Consider the following 20,235-nt stretch of genomic DNA (forward strand, 5'->3'; position numbering starts at 1 on the left):
AGACTTTTGGAAGTAAACAGTCCTTTTTCTTAGATTTTAGTCCTAATACTTCTTCATGTTCCTGAAGACAGAAATAAAGCTTCGGAAATGGTAACCCACTGATACTTATCACTGGTATTGTTATATACGAATGTCTCATGGCACTTGTCGGCTGCACAAGCAGCTGTGTTTTTTGCAAGAAATAGTAAAATGCGGTTTGCACGAAATCACTGGTTTTATATGCAGTTTTCAGCAGATAACAAGACGCTTCGTCTTCACGTCACGTACGAATTTCTCTATCTACATCTACATCTATACTGATACTCTGCAAATCACATTTAAGTGCCTAGCAGAGGGTTCATCGAACCACCTTCACAATTCTCTGTTATTCCAATCTCGTACAGCGCGCGGAAAGAATGAACACCTATATCTTTCCGTACGAGCTCTGATTTCCCTTGCTTTATCGTGGTGATCGTTCCTCCCTATGAAGGTCAGTGTCAACAAAATATTTTCGCATTCGGAGGAGAAAGTTGGTGATTGGAATTTCGTGAGAAGATTCCGTCGCAACGAAAAACGCCTTTCTTTTAATGATTTCCAGCCCAAATCCTGTGTCATTTCTGTCACACTCTCTTCCATATTTCGCGATTATACAAAATGTGCTGCCTTTCTTTGAACTTTTTCGATGTACTCCGTCAGTCCTATCTGGTAAGGATTCCACACCGCGCATCAGTATTGTAAAAGAGGACGCACAAGCTTAGTGTAGGCAGTCTCCTTAGTAGGTCTGTTACATTTTCTAACTGTCCTGTCAATAAAACGCAGTCTTTATTTAGCCTTCCCCACAACATTTTCTGTGTCTTCCTTCCAGTATAAGTTGTTCGTAATTGTAATACCTAGGTATTTAGTTGAATTTACGGCTTTTAGATTGGACTGATTTATCGTGTAACCGAAGTTTAACGAGTTCCTTTTCGCACTCATGTGGATGACCTCACACTTTTCGTTATTTATGGTTAACTACCACTTTTCGCACCATTCAGCTACCTTTTCTAAATCGTTTTGCAGTTTGCTTTGATCTTATGATGACTTTATTAGTCGATAAACGACAGCGTCATCTTCAAACAACCTAAGACGGCTGCTCAGATGGTCTCCCAAATCGTTTATATAGATAAAGAACAGCAAAGGGCCTATAACACTACCTTTGGGAACGCCTGAAATCACTTCTGTTTTACTCGATGACTTTCAGTCAATTACTACGAACTGTGACCTCTCTGACAGTAAATCACAAATCCAGTCACATAACTGAGGCGATATTCCATAAGCACGCAATTTCACTAGGAGCCAGCCCGCATCTAGTGGTCGTGCGGTAGCGTTCTCGCTTCCCACGCCCGGGTTCCCGGGTTCGATTCCCGGCGGGGTCAGGGATTTTCTCTGCCTCGTGATGGCTGGGTGTCGTGTGCTGTCCTTAGGTTAGTTACGTTTAAGTAGTTCTAAGTTCTAGGGGACTGATGACCATAGATGTTAAGTCCCATAGTGCTCAGAGCCATTTGAACCATTTTTTCACTAGGAGCCACTTGTGTGATACAGTGTCAAAAGCCTTACGGAAATCCAGAAATACTGAATCGATCTGAAATCCCTAGCCAATAGCACTCAACACTTCATGTAAATAAAGAGCTAGTTCTGTTTCACAGGGACGATGTTTTCTAAACCCATGTTGACTGTGTCAGTAGACCGTTTTCTATAGTATGAGCTATTAATGACGTCATCTCAACACGCTTACTTGAGGTAAACTGCGAAATTTTAGGACTGCCTTTCTCGTATAATTTCCTTAACCACTGCGTTACCCTGCTCGGCAATTTGAGGATACAGCCTCTCAAAAAAATCTTAGGAAAATGATGTTTAACTATATACCTGAAATTAATATCGAAACACACCCTTGGCTTTTAAGAAGAAATAGTAAAAGTCTTTGCTAAAAGCATGTAACAAAGACCATCATTTGAATCTGAACTCAAATTGGGAAGTTAGGAATTAGCCCATGGATGAGGGTCTCTCTCTCTTGCTCTCTGAGAAGAGTGTCATGCTTTGAGATACCACGACGAATGCTCAGCACTAGAGGACAAATTCGCTCTTGCAGTATCGACAACAATGGTCTCAACAGGGCAGGTGCGGTCGAAGCGGCGGCGAGGCAAAGAATGTGTGGTCCTTTTCTGCAGGCTGGCTACCAACGCTACTCACAGCTGCAGGCGTCGACACGCGTCTGCTGTCCTTTACAACAGCAGAGCATCATTCATAGCGCTGGGCTACTCTGTTGGCCAGCTACTGCCAGTATGCTAGTAGCCTCGGTCTTCTGTGTGAGCACCCTAATGTCCCTTAATCTTTTAGTCAACTACCTGTGGATGCTGCTTCTGCACATCCGATGGTCCGCGGTCCAGCCGGACTTTAGATACCTGCGCTAATTGGGGATTGAGAATCTAGTTCTTACTTAGAATACGTCACGGATTCGAGGGATCTGAACATTCAGCAACCCCTCCTCTTCCTGTACTGTACGCCCATTTCATAAACGGAAAACCAATGGAAGTCTGACTGTTCTCAATATACTTCTTGCTCTTATGCCTAAAAGAACTACGAGTATACATGAAAATAAGATAACTTTTATTTATAAATTTGTCATGGGAGACGAACAATGGGACGAAAAGGGAAATGAGTGCCTCAGACACTGATCGCTGCAAGAAAACCGAAAATTTTTCATCAAAATACGGTGTGTTTTCTTTCTCAGTTATAATTCTGTTTCGATTATTGTTATACCCACACTACCATCAACGAATCAGGGGACTGAACGTTTTAAATTCTCGAAACTAAAATATCTTGAAAATTTTAAATAAAAGATACCAGGCGTACTTTGAGGCAGTGAACTAGTGGTCGAAAATGAATGTTTAGTTTCTTATTGAAATAAACAACTTACAGATTATACAAACAACTTAGTCTCATAGGCAGGGGTCAAAATAAAGACTGCCTCTGTCCAAGTATACAGCCCGAGGACCCAACATTATACCGCACTCTTTCAAATATCACTGCTGTCTTCTGAACAACTATACAAGGAACAAGCACACTACGAACCAGTTCCTCTTCAGTTCCTACTGAAGTTTCATACACCAGCGATTTCACGCAGCTAAAACTAAAAACGTAAATTCCGTCCATAGGTACTGGCGGACCCATCGGCTCATGTAACTGCGTAAGAAAATATCCATTATAGACACATCACAGACGGTTGTGTATTGTTTTCCGTGACAATTATTGAACTGTATGAAATAAAATCGTCATAACTTCTGAACGGTTTACGTTAGGACGTCCAAACTGTACGGTTGGCCGCGGGGCATGAGGGGAATTAGTACGCGCATGCGTCGGCATGTTATCGGCCATTTGCACTTTGGATGAGTTCGTCAATAAGCAAAAAATGGTTCAAATGGCTCTGAGCGCTATGGGACTTAACTTCTGAGGTCATCAGTCCCCTAGAACTTAGAACTACTTAAACCTAACTAACCTAAGGACATTACACACATCCATGCCCGAAGCAGGATTCGAACCTGCGACAGTAGCGGTCGCGCGGTTCCAGACTGTAGCGCCTAAAACCGCTCGGCCACTCCGGCCGGCCAACAAACAAAATTGGCGCATCTGGGGAACTGAGAATCCGCATTTCGCGATCGAGAAGTCTCTTCGCCCTCAACGGGTGACAGTGTGGTGTCCAATGTCCAGACACGGAATAATCGGTGCGACATTCCTCGATGGCACAGTGACTACCGACCCGTACGTGGAGGTTTTGGAAGATAATTTCATCACCATTATCCACAGTGACCCTGATTTCCACAAGATGTGGTTCATGCTGGACGGAGCTCGACTCCATCGAAGCAGGAGAGTGTTTGATGTCCTGGAGGAGCGCTTTGGGGACGGCATTCTGACTCTCGAGTACCCAGAGGCCACTGTCATGGGCGTCGATTGGCCGCCATATTATCCGGATCTGAACACATGCGAGTCGTTTTTGTGGGTCTATATTAAAGAAAAGGTGTACAATAATAACCCCAAAACCATTGCTGAGCTGAAAACAGCCATTTAGGAGGTCATCGTCAGAATCGATATTCCAACGCTTTAGTGGGTTATGCAGGATTTCGCTCTTCGTCTGCGCCACACCGTCACCAATGATGGCAGGCATATCGAAATGTCATAACCTAAATCCGAATATCTGTAGTGACGTTTACATGTTCAATAAAGTGTGTGCTATCCGTAGTTTGTAACTAATTTACGTTTTTTTTCCATGTAGTTCAATAGTTGTTACCCGGTAAGCCGTTTACAAACAAGTGACTCTTATACATTGCCCATTCAAGACCTTGTACCGCATGAAATATTTATTTCCGACGACTGTTTCTTGAACGCGTAATATTCAGTTTATTATCCTCTGCGGGCTGTATAATTTGGACAGTGATGGATTTAGACATCCTGTACATTTTCTTATTTGAGGCCTCTTGTCAAATAATATTAATTTACTTGTTGTGACCTGCTGTATGAGACCTGTTCTCACGTGACGCTCACTTTATATTGTGTGCAGAACGATACTTGCTATTCTGCAGCTTCATTATCAAAAAGACATCTGTAGGAAAGAAACGAATGCAAGCGACATGTTTTCTTCACTGTATTCTGAACTTTTCTAACAGCAGAGTGATTCTGTTTTGCTAGTAATTTGCTAACGATCCACGTTTTCCCTGGAGCATTTCCACCCTACATGGTGATGATGTGGAACGCTTAAGTTAACAGTCAATTCAAGTAATTAATTTTTGTCACTGGGTAAAGCCTGGCCGTTTAGGTGTGGACAAATGCGTCAGGAAAATTAACAGAGTTTAGTAATTGCAGGTATTTATGCCGCTCTTTTACACTATCTACATAAAAACTTATTTGTGCTATAGAAAGAGTAGTCAAGAAAAATAAAATATTTTTGGTCATTTTTAAGTATATTTCAACCTGTCTGGAATTTTACATTAATGAGCAGATGTATGGAAAGTTTCTGAGCAGACGACGTCAATCTTAAAGAGTGTAATGAAGGTTGTTTTCATCGTCTGTTGTCAATATTCACTTCTATGTATCAAATTCGAACTTGGATCCTCTACTTACCGCGAACAGTCATCTCAACGAGTCAGACCATTCGAGTATACTTGATGACCGACTGACATATTAAATCACTGATTTTTTTTCCTCTTATTACACTAGAACCAGAGGTTCTTCCTCGGGGTGTGTGGGAACTTTACCTCTAGGGGCCGGATTTGTTGTGCCGCAGATCCATTAATTTTACTACTGTATGTCTGGAAATACTGAGTTACCTAATTGGGTATAGTGACTCCTTGGGACAAGCAAGATACCTAGATCGAATCCTGATCTGGTATGCTTTCTCAGTCGTCGTACTATATCCATTTCTCTTTAACTGTAAGGCTTTATGTAGAACAAACTTTTATATGAAAACAGATGCTTTCTCAGTCGTCGTACTATATGCATTTCTCTTTAACTGTAAGGCTTTATGTAGAACAAACTTTTATATGAAAACAGATGCACTGCGGAGCTAGTTATTCAATATGGCTATTACTTTAGACATATCTAGATGATGATTACCAGTAGCACCACATTTTACTCATACCACACGTATCTATGCAATGAAGATGTTCTTCAGTTGAATTAAATTATCAAGAACGAAATGAATGGAATACGCAGATGATTCAGTGACATGAAATGCTATCAGTGAGAAATGGTAAAAAATGCTGAATCTGCAATTTTCATTACTGACCATATATTGCAAGAAAAAACCCTTCGAGTTACAAAAACAAGCTGAAAAAATAGGTCTCCAACTTTCCCTTTGAAAAGACCAAGATAATGACAAACATAAAAATCCTACCAAAACATTTTAAAGTAGGAGATCAAGAAATAGAGATCGTCAAAGAATTCGGGTATCTTGGAGAATGGGTCAGCTGGAATTCCCGCAAGAAAAAAGCAATAGAATGTAAAGAAAGTAAAGATGAACTGGCCTTCCAGCTCACCAAAATCACATGACAAAAAGGTCATGTCATGGAATGCAGAAATAAGACATTACAATACAGCAATCAAACCAGAAGCCGGAGCCGAACCATCAGCAACCATGGCCCAGTTGAAAGGCTGGAGATAAAAAAAGGATGATATTACGAAAAATCCTTGGTCCCAGATTCCACAGCAACAAATTCACATCAAAAATTAAAAGTATTTACCAAACAACCAAAACACACTCAGACACAATGAGGGAAAATAGAATTGATTTTTAGACACATACTTAGAATGAACCTAATTAGATTAACAAAAAAATTTTCTACTATTTCCGCGACAAAAGGACCCAACCAAATTGGTTTAAGCACACGGAGAAGGACTTAAGAGAACTCCAAATCACGGGAAATATGCTCATAGATAAAACTGAAAAAAAACAAGGAAGAGAGATTACAAGTGAAAACGAAAACCAAACGAATAACCCAAATCTCTGAAGAAGAAGAAAGGAAAGGAAGATCAGAAAGAATGAAACAGTACTGGGCTAACAGAAAGGCACCCAAAGTAGGAAGAAACGAAAGAAGAAAAAGAAGAAATACTTTGCTTTCTGTACAGGATGTTCGGAAATTCCCGTTACAAACTTCCAGATTAGCAGAGGGAGGTGAATACATAATATTTTGAATAGGGACCCATGTTCGGAAACGTAGCGTTTCCGTTCTACAGCGGTTTCAATTCAGAGTTTTAAATCATCCACTTTTGCTTGAGGGATTGAATTAGGTATGACTTAACGAAACATCTGTTCAATACTTATTCACTTCTGTTTGTATTAACACTTAAACATTATGGGTTTACATTTTTCCAAAACAAAAAGAACCCAGCACATTGTACGTTCAGATCAATATTGATGCATTACAACTGCTCGATATGGCGACCACTAGCGTTGTTACAGACATTGTACCACGAAGCATGTTCTGGTACACACTCTTCAGTACTGTTTCCGGATATGGGTTCCTATCCAAAATATTATTTACTCAGTCCCCTCTACAAGTCTTAGAAGTTTGTAACGGGAATTTCCGAACACCCTATAGATCCCATGCGACATTTGCGAATGAAAAATAAACAAAAATAATAACTTATTGCAGAAGAAATTTTTCGAAACAGCTTTTTTCTTTTATTGGAAGTTGTACGTTGAAGTTTTCGCTGCATGTTTTTAATTAAATGAGTAAATACATAAATTCATCATTTGTTACGAGAATTCTGTGGGTACATTATCAAGTGGCCGCTAATTTTTAACGCAGAGGGCTCAGAATATTGAATTAATCAACTTAAATTGTATTTGAAACACGCCTTTTCAGAATGACACGTAAAAGGTGTTTGCTGTCTAGCTGCTTGTATGAGACACCGTGTGAGCAGCAGACACGAGACATCAGGCAGTAACAAGGAAAGAAAATTAGGATTCAGTGACACGACCATGACGATGTCATTAGACCAAGCAAATGCTCCTTTTCAAATGAACTATCCCTTCACTGTCCTTACTTGATTTAGGAAGTCACAGAAAACTTAAATCTGGATAGAGGGTTAAGTATTCAGGGAAACTGTGTACGACAAGCTATCGAATGCCACTATTTGGGGTTTTGAGTAAGGAGTTGTGGTGAGATAGTTTTCTTCACGTGCAGTCGCCACAAAAAGCGAACCTGAGAAGCACACGTGAGTTAATACAGTTTCCGCGAGGTGTTTTTGTGTGGAGGGAATGTAATGTCAGACGCTGGCGTAGTGTCTCGGGAGACAGCCTTTTCTGTGGAGTTAGCGGTTATTTCCAGGACGGGTTCCCACCGCTGTTTCTGCTACGTTTCAGACTGCTCTGAGACCGGGCAACGCTTTCATTTTGCGCGGTTGTGATACCTTGTCATTTCTAGAGCAATCAGAATTAACTAGGAGTAAGGAAGCCAGTCTTTTTATCGTTTTAACTGTCGCATTGGTGACGCTGAAATCAGAGATTAGAAATGCAGGCGACGTAGTTATTAGCAATTATTCGCCAGAAGATACTGGAAAGCTAAACTTGTGACTTTTATTTGACTCTTGGTGCTTTTGCGGAGCGCAGTGACAGCGCAGGCACACGTGGACATGTTTCTGCTGCGTCGTTTCCTGTCATTTCTCCGAAGCTTCGTCGGTTCCGATTCACTGCAAGACATCGGCCACATCTTCAGTTTCACACAAAAACAAACGTTTTAAGATACATAGTAAATTATTACTCATCAAGGAATTCACTGAATTTGCGGCGGCCATATGATGCATCCGATGACAGTACACAACGACAAAGAAAACACAGATCACGTGTGCTAGAGTAAAGTGACAATGTTAATGGTAGAATGTAGATCTGAATGGCATTCAAGACCACGATACGCTGTATAGCTAAATAACGTATGCTGCCCTAAAATATTTTACAATTACATATTAAACTCTTATGAAGCAAATAAAACGAAACACAAAATAACCGAAGTGGTGGTAACGGTCGCTTACTCCACCTAAATTCATATGTGATAACCGTTTCAAAAGGTCTAAGTGTACTTAATGTGAAGCATTTTTCTGTTAAAGATTGTATTTGTGTTCTCAGCGATGGTTCCCGTGTTGTTGCCCGTCTCTCCACAACATAGACTGGAGTATTTAAAGGGACATATTGTTAATTCCTATACCAACTGTTGGGAAAAGAAGCAGAGCATTTCATCTGAGAGATTTGTTGATCTTCTTTGCTATTACCAGTATTTTACGGGGTCGGGATTTTTATATGGGTTTTGGTATTGTTAGTGACAACGCGTGTCCTGATGCTCTTCTGACCACACCACTTACCCCTGGATGGAAGCCATGTACCCCATCTGTCCACGTCTATTGAAAACCCAATGTTCGAATGTGAAAACGTTTTCTAAAAGTTTACGTAGCGCTTATCTGAGTCGGGATGTGGGGATCAGCCCGGTATTTACGAAGTTGTATGTGGAAAATCGCCTAAAAACCGCAGCCAGGCTGGCTGGCTTACCACCCCTCGTCCTTAAATCGCGAGACGGATTCGATCCTGGACTGGCTTATATTCCCATATCTTAGAAACGGAGCGTTAGCGCGCTTCGCTATCTGGACGGGTTGAGAGATTCTCTCTAGTTACAATTATATTCTAATTTTATGCAATTAGGCTATGATTACAGAAGCATATTATGAGAATTATATGTTGTAGTATCTTTGAAACGCCCTGCAGAGGCCTCGTCAAAATCTTGATATTATGACAGTTGTTTCACAGTACATACACTCATTAACGCCCATTGTCGTTACCTACATTTTTTCTTAAAAAACAGACACGCTCGAATATGGTCAAGAAACAACCTCTACAAACACTTCAACGGCTTAACATTAATACAGAATGAAGGCAGTTAGATGGCTACACATATGTATAACAACTTGCGGAAGCATATTATGTTGTGGATTGGCAAGAGAGCTAACCCACTATGAGAGGAAGCCGAAAGGCACGCGTTTTAGCTCACGCAGGCTGGCGTGAGGTCTGGAACAGGACAAGGAAATGAGACTAGCAAAAAACGTACGTAGCTGCTGGAATACTTAACTTTAATCCATAATTGGTGAACATCGCTCTTGACGGTACATGTTTTACAGTAACAATCGTAACTGGTAATGGCGCCTTGCTAGGTCGTCGCAAATGACGTAGCTGAAGGCTATGCTAACTATCGTCTCGGCAAATGAGAGCGTATTTTGTCAGTGAACCATCGCTAGCAAAGTCGGCTGTACAACTGAGGCGAGTGCTAGGAAATCTCTCTAGACCTGGCGTGTGGCGGCGCTCGGTCTGCAATCACTGGTAGTGGCGACACGCGGGTCCGACGTATACTAACGGACCGCGGCCGATTTAAAGGCTACCACCTAGCAAGTGTGGTGTCTGCCGGTGACACCACATATTATATGTTTTATAAGGAATGTGGTGGGGCTAAAACTGAATCAAAGAACTTTTTATTACAGAATTTCTATTTGAAATTAATATATTAGGTTTTAATTTAATTAATGTTAGCATTACAATACAATAGCAACATCATAATGTTAAGTCATTTCATTGTCCTTGTGTTTTAGCCCTACAATCTGGAGACCCCGCTCCTTAGCATCCACGGAATAGGACGGACTGATTCTTTAACGAAGAAATTCACCAAACAGCCGTGCAAATTGAGAAGTTATTTTATATTCACCACCCCTTTGGGCAATTCAATATGCCATCTTCAGGCTCCACATGCACCTCTCAAAAATTATCGATATTGGCATACTGGGGCCTTCTGTTTATGGATGTCGTGAATTCTCAAGTGCTTCCTTAGAAGATTTGACTGCAGCTCGAAGAAAACGCTTGAGGAATTCACGATTTTGTAAACTGTAGCCGCCAGTTTTGTAAAGGCCTCGTCGCTCCTGCTGTGGGGACCGAGTTGCCACTGTTGTCACGGTAGGCCGAGCTTGTCAGTTCGTGAAACTGCTTCTGGGGCAGCACACCGCTAAGGCGATTCCTACCCTCAACTATTACACAGCTATGCCCCAGTGTCAAGTAACAGCATAGGAGAACGAAGGTTCTACAACACTCCAACAAATTAGTAACAAAGTCACAGAAATAAGGTAAAAAATTTTCTTATCTTTGTGACTAGTTGACTGATTAAGCGACACTGCATGTAATAGAACACGAGAAGGCCCTCATTGGCTACGTGCATGTAATTGTAGGTAAGCTTCACATCACATAGCAAATGCAATTTACAGCAACTGTCTGTTCATTTCTAAGAGTTCACTAAACGGCGTTCCCGGTCTAGGTCAACCCTGGACGATGATCTATAACCAAGTGAGCGAGAGCTGCTCTTCTAACTTCCGAGTAGGCTTCTGCTCGTTGTCCGGTCATTGGCGTTTTGTACTCGGCCGGCAACTGGCCGAGGTGAGTTCGATCTCTTCACCCTCAGCGCCGCCCGTAGCTCTGGTGGAACTCGCGCAAGTGGCGAGTCTCCATGGCACTGGCACCAGCTCGCATCTGTCCGCCTGTGGTGCTTTTGCCCTGCCTGTGACTTGTTCGGACGATACAGTACACAACATCCATAAACAGATGGCCTCAGTATGCCAAATCGATTGAAAATGACATACTGAATTGCCGAAACTGGTAATGAATGCAAAATACACTACTGACCATTAAAATTGCTACACCACGAAAATGACGTGCTACAAACGCGAAATTTAACCGACAGAAAGAAGATGCTGTGATAGGCAAATGATTAGCTTTTCAGAGCATTCACAGAAGGTTGGCGCCGGTGGCGACACCTACAACGTGCTGACATGAGGAAAGTTTCCACCAGAATTCTCATACACGAACGGCAGTTGACCGGCGTTGCCTGGTGAAACGTTGTTGCGATACCTCGTGTAAGGAGGAGAAATGCGTACCATCACGTTTCCGACTTTGATAAAGGTCGGATTGTAGCCTATCGCGATTGCGGTTTGTCGTATCGCGACACTGTTGCTCGCGTTGGTCGAGATCCAATGACTGTTAGCAGAATATGGTATCGGTGGGTTCAGGAGTGTAATACGGAACGCCGTGCTGGATCCCAACGACCTCGTATCACTAGTAGTCGAGATGACAGGCATCTTATCCGCATGGCCGTAACGGATCGTGCAGCCACGTCTCGATCCCTGAGTCAACAGATGGGGACGACTGCAAAACAACAACCATCTGCACGAACAGTTCGACCACGTTGGCAGCAGCATGAACTATCAGCTCGGAGACCGTGGCTGCGGTTACCCTTGACGCTGCATCACAGACAGGAGTGCCTGCGATGGTGTACTCAACGACGAACCTGGGTGCACGAATGGCAAAACGTCATTTTTTCGGATGAATCCAGGTTCTGTTTACAGCATCATGATGGTCGCATCCGTGTTTGGCGACATCGCGGTGAACGCACATTGGAAGCGTGTATTCGTCATCACCATACTGGCGTATCACCCGGCGTGATGGTACGGGGTGACATTGGTTACACGTCTCGGTCACCTCTTGTTCGCATTGACGGCACTTTGAACAGTGGACATTACATTTCAGATGTGTTACGACCCGTGGCTCTACGCTTCATTTGATCCCTGCGAAACCCTACATTTCAGCAGCATAATGCACGACCGCATGTTGCAGGTCCTGTACGGGCCTTTCTGGATACAGAAAATGTTCTACTGCTGCCCTGACCGCCACATTCTCCAGATCTCTTACCAACTGAAAACGTCTGGTCAATGGTGGTCGAGCAACTGGCTCGTCACAATACACGTCACTACTCTTGATGTACTGTGGTATCGTGTTGAAGCTGCATGGGCAGCTGTACCTGTACACGCCATCCAAGCGCTGTTTGACTCACTGCCCAGGCGTATCAAGGCCGTTATTACGGCCAGAGGTTGTTGTTCTGGGTACTGATTTTTCAGGATCTATGCACCCAAATTCCGTGAAAATGTAATCACCTGTCAGTTCTAGTATAATATATTTGTGCAATGAATACCCTTTTACCATCAGCATGTCTTCTTGGTGTAGCAATTTTAATGGCCAGTAGTGTAAAATATCTTCTGAATTTGCACGGCTGTTTGGCGAATTTCTTTGTTAAATATTTGACCAGCCGATGTACCACGTCCATAATGGATGAACAGAGACTTACTGTTTGGTTGGCTGCACTGCTAGAGAGGTGGACTGTGTTGCAGGGATGTGGCGGGCTCGCCAGGAGTACGAGTACGTGCTGGACGGCCGGTGCGTGGCGCACCTCCCCAGCCTCAACAAGCAGGTCGCGGGCTTCCAGTACCGCGGCCGCCTGCGCGTCCAGGTTCCGCGCGACAACACGCTGCTGCTCCAGGTGCGTAGTTCTTCTTACCTCAAAACCCAAGGTTTATCTTCAGTACAGACTTCACACGGGAAAATTCCAGTATCGTATAAGAAACACTGTCTGTAATAACTTGCCATCTTCGATCATACAGGGTGAAGCATAATAAAGAGCATAATTTCATGATCTTAAAACACATGAAAAAGCCTTTTCTGCAATAGTAAAACATCGGTTATTTCTTGGAGATAACTACAGTGTGATGGCGTTTATTTAGATGCACAAATTCCTCAAGTTGACCTAACGTTGAAGTGACTCATCACATTGCGCAGCACTGCCAGTGGGATTTGAAGAACTTCCTGTCAGATCCACTCTTTCAGGGTTTCAATTGTTCGAGGAGGCTTATGTTGGTAAAATTTGCTTCTCAGATAACCTACCAACAGAAAGTCACATGTTGTGAGGTCCGGTGAACGAGAGGGCAGTATATAGGTGTTATGTTAATGCGTTGCGGCCGACCGGGGTGACCGAGCGGTTCTAGGCGCTACAGTCTGGAACCGCGCGACCGCTACGGTCGCAGGTTCGAATCCTGCCTTTGGCATTGATGTGTGTGATGTCCTTAGGTTAGTTAGGTTTAATTAGTTCTACGTTCTAGGGGACTGATGACCTTAGAAGTTAAGTCTCGTAGTGCTCAGAGCCATTTGAACCATTTATTTGATGCGTTGCGCAACTGATTGATGTGACAAGTACCGTTTGGCTCCTGCAAGAAGCAATTTCCACCCCACACTACTACAGAAGTCAGACAGACGCTCCTAACGTAAGAAAAAGAAATGCCTGAGAACTTCCAACAATAAATATCTTCTGGAATCGTCTGCTCTCTCAGTGCAGTACTGAGTAGAGACTTTGTTCCTCGCTCTCTGTGTACACGCACGAGCGCATTCGCTCCCACTACGTGTTCCTGCTTCAAGAGCGTCACCGGAAGTACCCCTCTCCATGAACGGAAAATATTATTTGTTGGAAAATGTGAGAAAATCAAGTGAAACTTTTGTTTATAAACTGAAACACAAATTTCCGGTTTCTTTTCAGAATAGGAGGTTACCTCTTGTGGATAGGATTCCTGATAATGAAATTTATATATAAAGTGTGGGAGAGCTCTTTTATCCCTTTTCTTTAAGAATGCTGTTTACTTGGCAGAATGGCTGAGAGCCGCGCCTACTCAACTTGAATAATTATCCGATTGAATTTTTCTAAGTATGGTGGAGGCTGTCGCGTGAGAAATGTAATGGAGTGACGCGAATGAAGTATGTTATTTCTGATGGAGGTATGATGGGGCTCGCCTACGCTGTAGTGCACAATACCGTGAGCTGCGACGACTGCTGCCTGCGTTGTTCGCCACTGAAAAATAACAAAACTATATCTTTCTATCTAGATTGACCTTCGCATCTAACTCTCACTACACCTTGATGAAGTCAAGGTCTCCCATAGTCTAACTACTGGCGTGGTACACCAGTCAGATAACCAGTCCACCGTGATGCCACTCAATGTTCGCTTGCAGGCACTAACTAATACTCTGTCTGTGTTCACATCGCACATTAAGTGTTGCGGCCAACACAGTGAACAAATGCTTAATCGCGAGTGACTCAATATCGAGTATCACTCCGATTCACTAGCGACAGAGGCGCTCTCTCAGTGCAGTACTGAGTAGAGACTTCGTTCCTCGCTCTCTGCGTACATGCACTAGGGCACTGGCTCCTGCTACGTTTTCCCACTTCTAGAGTGTCACTGGAAGTACTCCTCTCCACGTAAAAAGCGAAAGTGTATATCATTCGTTGTCTTCCCCTCACTCCTCCAGTTCATTGTGTCAGAAATAGTCCGCCAATCAGCGTTACTCTTACAAACGGGATAATGGCGCTCCGTTTAAGCAGACCAATCCGGAAATATATAGCATCTGCATTAGGCGTTTACTGTCCACCGGTGAGAACTCTGAAACTGCGCACTAGGTCCGTCAAAAATGCGTATGCTGGGGCTCTCCCAAACAATACAGCGGGTTGTGCTTTGAAAGTGAACACACAGGTCAGTATCTCTTTCCTCTGGCAAAAAACTGTTTTGGTCCCAAGGAAATCGGCCAGCCGGCGCAGCTGTGTGCTAACACACCCTCTTACGCACTTTCCAGTGGGCTGGTTGCCTCTGCCGAACAAAAACTCCTGTGGCCGTCGTGTCTTGAATGTTTGTGTACGCCAGTCTCGACTTTTTAATCTCGGTGAGCACTTGCGATTTATTTATTAGATTTGCAAAAAAAAAAAAAAAAAAAAAAAAAAAAAAAAGGTTCAGATGGCTCTGAGCACTATGGGACATAACTTCTGAGGTCATCAGTTCCCTAGAACTTAGAACTACTTAAACCTAACTAACCTAAGGACATCACACACATCCATGCCCGAGGCAGGATTCGAACCTGCGACCATAGCGGTCGCGCGGTTCCAGACTGTAGCGCCTAGAACTGCTCGGCCACCCCGGCCGGCTATTAGATTTACATATCGATTAAATGGAAATATATAAAATTGACTCTACCCTATCGAGTTTGTGCTCGAATGAAACGTCTTGATACGCAGAATACGATGGTGATGTAGGAATATGCAAGCAGTGAAGGTCAGGAGACCACGCCACCATACAACAGTATCCCCATTTCGGGAGATCACATGATTTGGAAACAAACGATTGACAATATTTATGCCTGTTCGAGCAACGTGAGAGATTGCTCCGTCCTGCTGTAAAAATGTCTCATCATTCACTTCGTAGTGTGTGAGCTGTGGAGTAAAAAAGTTTTCCAACATTTCTGTGTATCTCTGTGAAGTCACTGTTACAGCACTGCCAAGGTCGTCTTCAAAAAAGTGTGGTACAATGATCCCTAATGAAGACATGGTGCACCACTTAGTAACTTTTTTGGGGTGCAATAGCTTCTGATGCAGTTCTCTAAGATTAACGTTACTCCAAAATCTAAAGTTCTGCTTGTTAACATAAACGGGGAGATGGAAGTGAGCTTCATCACTCATCCACAAACGGTTTACAATGCCATCGTCTTGATTCATCATGTCCAAAAATTCTAAGCAGAACCAGCTTCGGCTGACATAATCTGTTTCCTTAATGGCCTGAACCATTTGGATTTTTTAGAGATGAAAGTGCAAATCTTGGTGTAAAATTCTTCTTACCGTTCTGTTTCAAACACCAAGTGCAGCGCTGTGCCGGCGAGCTGAGAAACGAGGGCTTCTCTCAGTGGCAACTCTTACATGTTCGATGTTTTCAGGTGTGCGCCTAGTTTTTGGTCTTCCACTTTTCTTTTTTGTCGTTGATGCCGCCTCCTCAAAGTTCTCAACCCACTTTTTAATCGCACAGGCAGATGGCACCGGACGGTTCCGATTAATGCTGAAGTGGTTGCGGAATGCACGACGTGCTAGTTGGTACGTACAACCGTTTTGATAAAATGCTTTGACAGCGTACGCACGATGCTAGGCCTATAGGGTCCAGCGCTCCATTATGACTAAGTACTATTTCGCGCCAAACGTAACTGACGCTATCCCCTCCACCTCTCTCCTACGCAGCTTGATTCGCGCGATTTTTAAAACCGGTCGATATTATGCTTCACCCCGTATTTTACGCTGTCTGGTCACAATCTAAAACATGCATTAATGGAACTTTGCATGACACTACACTCACTTTCTTGAGACAATATATTAATAAAAATATGACTTCTACTTGATGATCATTCAGTGCTTGCGCTAAAATATTCTCTCCATCTCTCTCAATATGTATACAGGGTGTACCGAAACTCCGACAAAATTTTGCAGGTTCTCAGGGCTATTTTTTGAGTATTTTGATACAACGGGACTATGGTCTCAGGTGGCTCGTTACAAAGTAATAGTTTCGTTTGATTTCTTGTACTCATTAATCTTTGTCTCCGTATTGCTCTGAGAGTATTAGGACAAAATTACAGATGTCGACGGTATGTGCCGTGTGCCTTATTTGGAGTAAACTTGTTCCATTCCCTCGAGATACTTTCTGTTGACAACAGTAATGGCCAGTTGACAGAATGAGATTTTCACTCTGCAACGGAGTGTGCGCTGATATGAGTCTTCCTGGCAGATTAAAACTGTGGTATGGATAGCTACGATGCCACAAAATAGGTGCGCTCTGCTAGGTTGGCACTACGACACCGACACCCACGACAGCGAACTCTAGCCGGCGCTGTGAAGCTCTACGACCGCCACTTCAGATTCAACCCATTTGTTTCCGAGCCGAAGATCAAGCAACCTAGCTTCTACTTCATAGGGGGCTAGCCATTACAGACTTCGTTACTTCAGTTACTTCAATGATAGTTTGTCCAACTACTAATAGCAGTTAGTGTTGGTACCTGTACTGCTTCGCACCTACTTGCTCATCTCAGCCAAAGTTAAGTAAAACCACTTTTAATTGCAGTAACAAGTGTTCTACCTCACCTGCTCCTCCTAGCATCCTACATTCGGCCTACCCTTCAGTTTTCAGGAGCAGACCCACGCGCCGTCTTCCAGGCAGGATACAAAAAAAAAACTGTGTGTCAGACCGAGACTCGAACTCGAGACCTTTGCCTTTGGCGGGCAAGTGCTCTACCAACTGAGCTACCCAAGCACAACTCATCCCGCCTACTCACAGCTGTACTTCTGACAGTACTTCGTCTACTACCTTCCAAAGTTTACAGGAGCTCTTCTGCGAAACTTGCAGAACTAGTACTCCTGAAGGAAAGGATATTGCGGAGACATGGCTTAGCCGCAGCCTGGGGGATGTTTCCAGAATGAAATTTTCTGTAATGTTTGGAAGGTAGGAGACGAGGTACTGGCAGAAGTAAAGCTGTGCGGACGGGGCGTGAGTCGTGCTTGGGTAGCTCAGTTGGTAGAGCACTTGCCCGCGAAAGGCAAAGGTCCCCAGTTCGAGTCTCGGTCCGGCACACAGTTTTAATCTCGCGGGAAGTTTCAATGGCCAGTTGACTCTTCGCCCTCGATCCTGTGTTCAGTTCTATCCGTTTTCTGTCTCGGGATTGTTTTCCCGGTGGAGTTAGCTGTGCTATACACAGCAGTACGGCTAGGTTACATGTTGATGATGATGATGTTTGGTTTGTAATTCGCTCAACTGCGCGGTCATCAACGCCCGTACAAAGTCCCAATTTTTTCACAGTCCATATTTTTTCACAGTCCAATCTATCGACAGTCACGAATTATGAGGATTATGATGAAATGATGAGGACAACACAAACACCCAGGTCACGGACAGAGAAAATCCCCAACCCGGCCGGGAATCGAACCCCGGATCCCGTGATCGAAAGGTAGCAACGCTGGCTACTAGACCACGAGCTGCGCACTAGGTTACAGGTGAATGATGGGCTGATATGCACCTTGTGTATAGGGTTGCTGAATGCAGTCGAAGGGCGACGTAACGACGCTATGCTGAGCTGTTCCCGCAGCGACGGCAAACACTTGACGAAACTTTCTCATTACTCTCTGCTTTATGTTGGACGCTATGGTGATTGCATACTACAGGATTTTTCACTGTTGTGAAGGTATGATCACTGAAAAATGTAACTGCGATAATACATTGAGGTGTCGAAAGTCATGGGATAGCGAAATGCACACATACAGATGGCTGTAGTATCGTGGTATGAAAGGTGAATGATGTGAAAAGGTTTCTGACGTGATTATGGCCGCACATGTGAATTAACAGACTCTAAACGCGGACTGGCAGTTAGAGCTAGACGCATGAGATATTCCATTTCGGAAATCGTCAGGGAGCTTAATATTCCGAGATCCACAGTGTCAAGATTGGGCCGAAAATACTAAATTTAAGGCATTACCTTTCACCATGGGCAAGGAAGTGACCGATGGCTTTCACTTAAGAACTGAGAGCAGCGCCGTTTGCGCAGAGTTGTCAGTGCTAACAGACAAGCAACACTGCATGAAATCACCTCAGATATCAATGTGGGACAGTGCGGCGAAAGCTGGCGTTGATGGGCTATGGCTGCAGACGAGTGACGCACGCCTGCAGCCACTCACCTGGGCCCGTGACCGTATAGGTTTGACCATACACGACTGGAAAACCGTGACTTGATCAGATGAGTCCCTATTTCAGTTGTTAAGAGCTGACTGTAGGCTTCGAGTGTGGCACAGACTCCACGAAGCCATGGACCAAATTGTCAACAAGGGTCTTTGCTAGCTGATGGTGGCTCCATAATGGTGTGGTCTGTGGTTACATGGAATGGACTGGGGTGTCTGGTCCAATTGAATCGATCATTGACGGGAAATGGTTATGTTGGGCAACTTGGAGACCATTTTGCAGCCATCCATTTTATGGATGAAAATGCGCCAAGTCACTCAGCCATAATTGGTCGCGACTAGTTTGGATAACATTCTGGACAATTCGAGCGAATGGTTTGGCCATCCAGATCGCCCGACGTGAATCCCATTGAACATAGGACATAATCGAGAGGTCACCTCGTGCACAAAATTCTGTACCGGCAACACTTTCGCAATTATGGACTACTACAGAGCCGTGCGGCTCAGTAATTCTGCAGGGGACTCCGAACAACTTTTTGAGTCCATACCGCGTCTAGGTGCCGCATTGCGCCGGGCAAAAGGAGGTCCGACACGATCTTAGGAGCTATCGCATTACTTTTGTCACCTCAGTGTAAACCTAACGAATCATAATCACTTTATAAGTCTGTGACCACCCAACACAATGGGTATCTTATACGACGATAGTCAGAAAGCATTTATGAACAATCTCCGAAATTCTGTTGGTGGAGTGCAGGTTCACCTGTACGTACACAGTATCATTTTTCGATGTACGAAGAAATCAAAAGATCGACAGTTATGTATCATTTTTCATGCAAACCAATGTTTCGAAGCTGTCACTACTTTTATAAGCTTGCAAATCTATGTCAAATGAAAAATGTTCACATTATAGAGAGTTCATACAGCTGTTTCGAGAAAAAGGTGCACGTCCGTCACAAAATACACAAAAATGTTCAGAAATTAACCAAGCGAAAGAGTGTCTTGACTTTCGAAATAGAGTACTTTCTCCAAGTTTGGCTGGGAGCTCTTCTTGGCGAATGTCACCGACCTCAAGTAGAATTTATTTCCCTGTATGTAGGTATTAACAGCACGAACAAACCCAGTTTCCGAAGGCTGTTCCTTTTATTTAAAGAAAAAAGAAAAAGACTTTGATGTGAATTATTGACTAAGCAAAGAAATGGAAGACGTGTTTTTGTCTGTTGCAAATTACCCGTAATATATAATTTCCTTGAGTACTATCGTCTGGAACAGCTTAAGTAGGATAATTTTACAGATTA

At 43.5% G+C, this 20,235-nt stretch overlaps 1 protein-coding gene across 1 annotated transcript in view; it reads left to right on the forward strand.

Annotated features, from left to right (window-relative positions):
• The window catches only part of LOC124722225 (vitellogenin-like), a gene marked incomplete at its 3' end in the record, with an annotated part of 444,892 nt that overhangs the window by 40,545 nt on the left and 384,112 nt on the right, over positions 1 to 20,235 (forward strand). The window contains exon 3 of the mRNA XM_047247418.1: positions 12,757 to 12,905. Coding sequence (XP_047103374.1) covers positions 12,757 to 12,905 — 149 coding nt within the window. The remainder of the gene's footprint in view (positions 1 to 12,756; positions 12,906 to 20,235) is intronic.

The sequence above is a fragment of the Schistocerca piceifrons genome, chromosome X (genome assembly GCF_021461385.2).
Source record: "Schistocerca piceifrons isolate TAMUIC-IGC-003096 chromosome X, iqSchPice1.1, whole genome shotgun sequence".
NCBI classification, from domain to species: Eukaryota; Metazoa; Arthropoda; class Insecta; order Orthoptera; family Acrididae; genus Schistocerca; species Schistocerca piceifrons.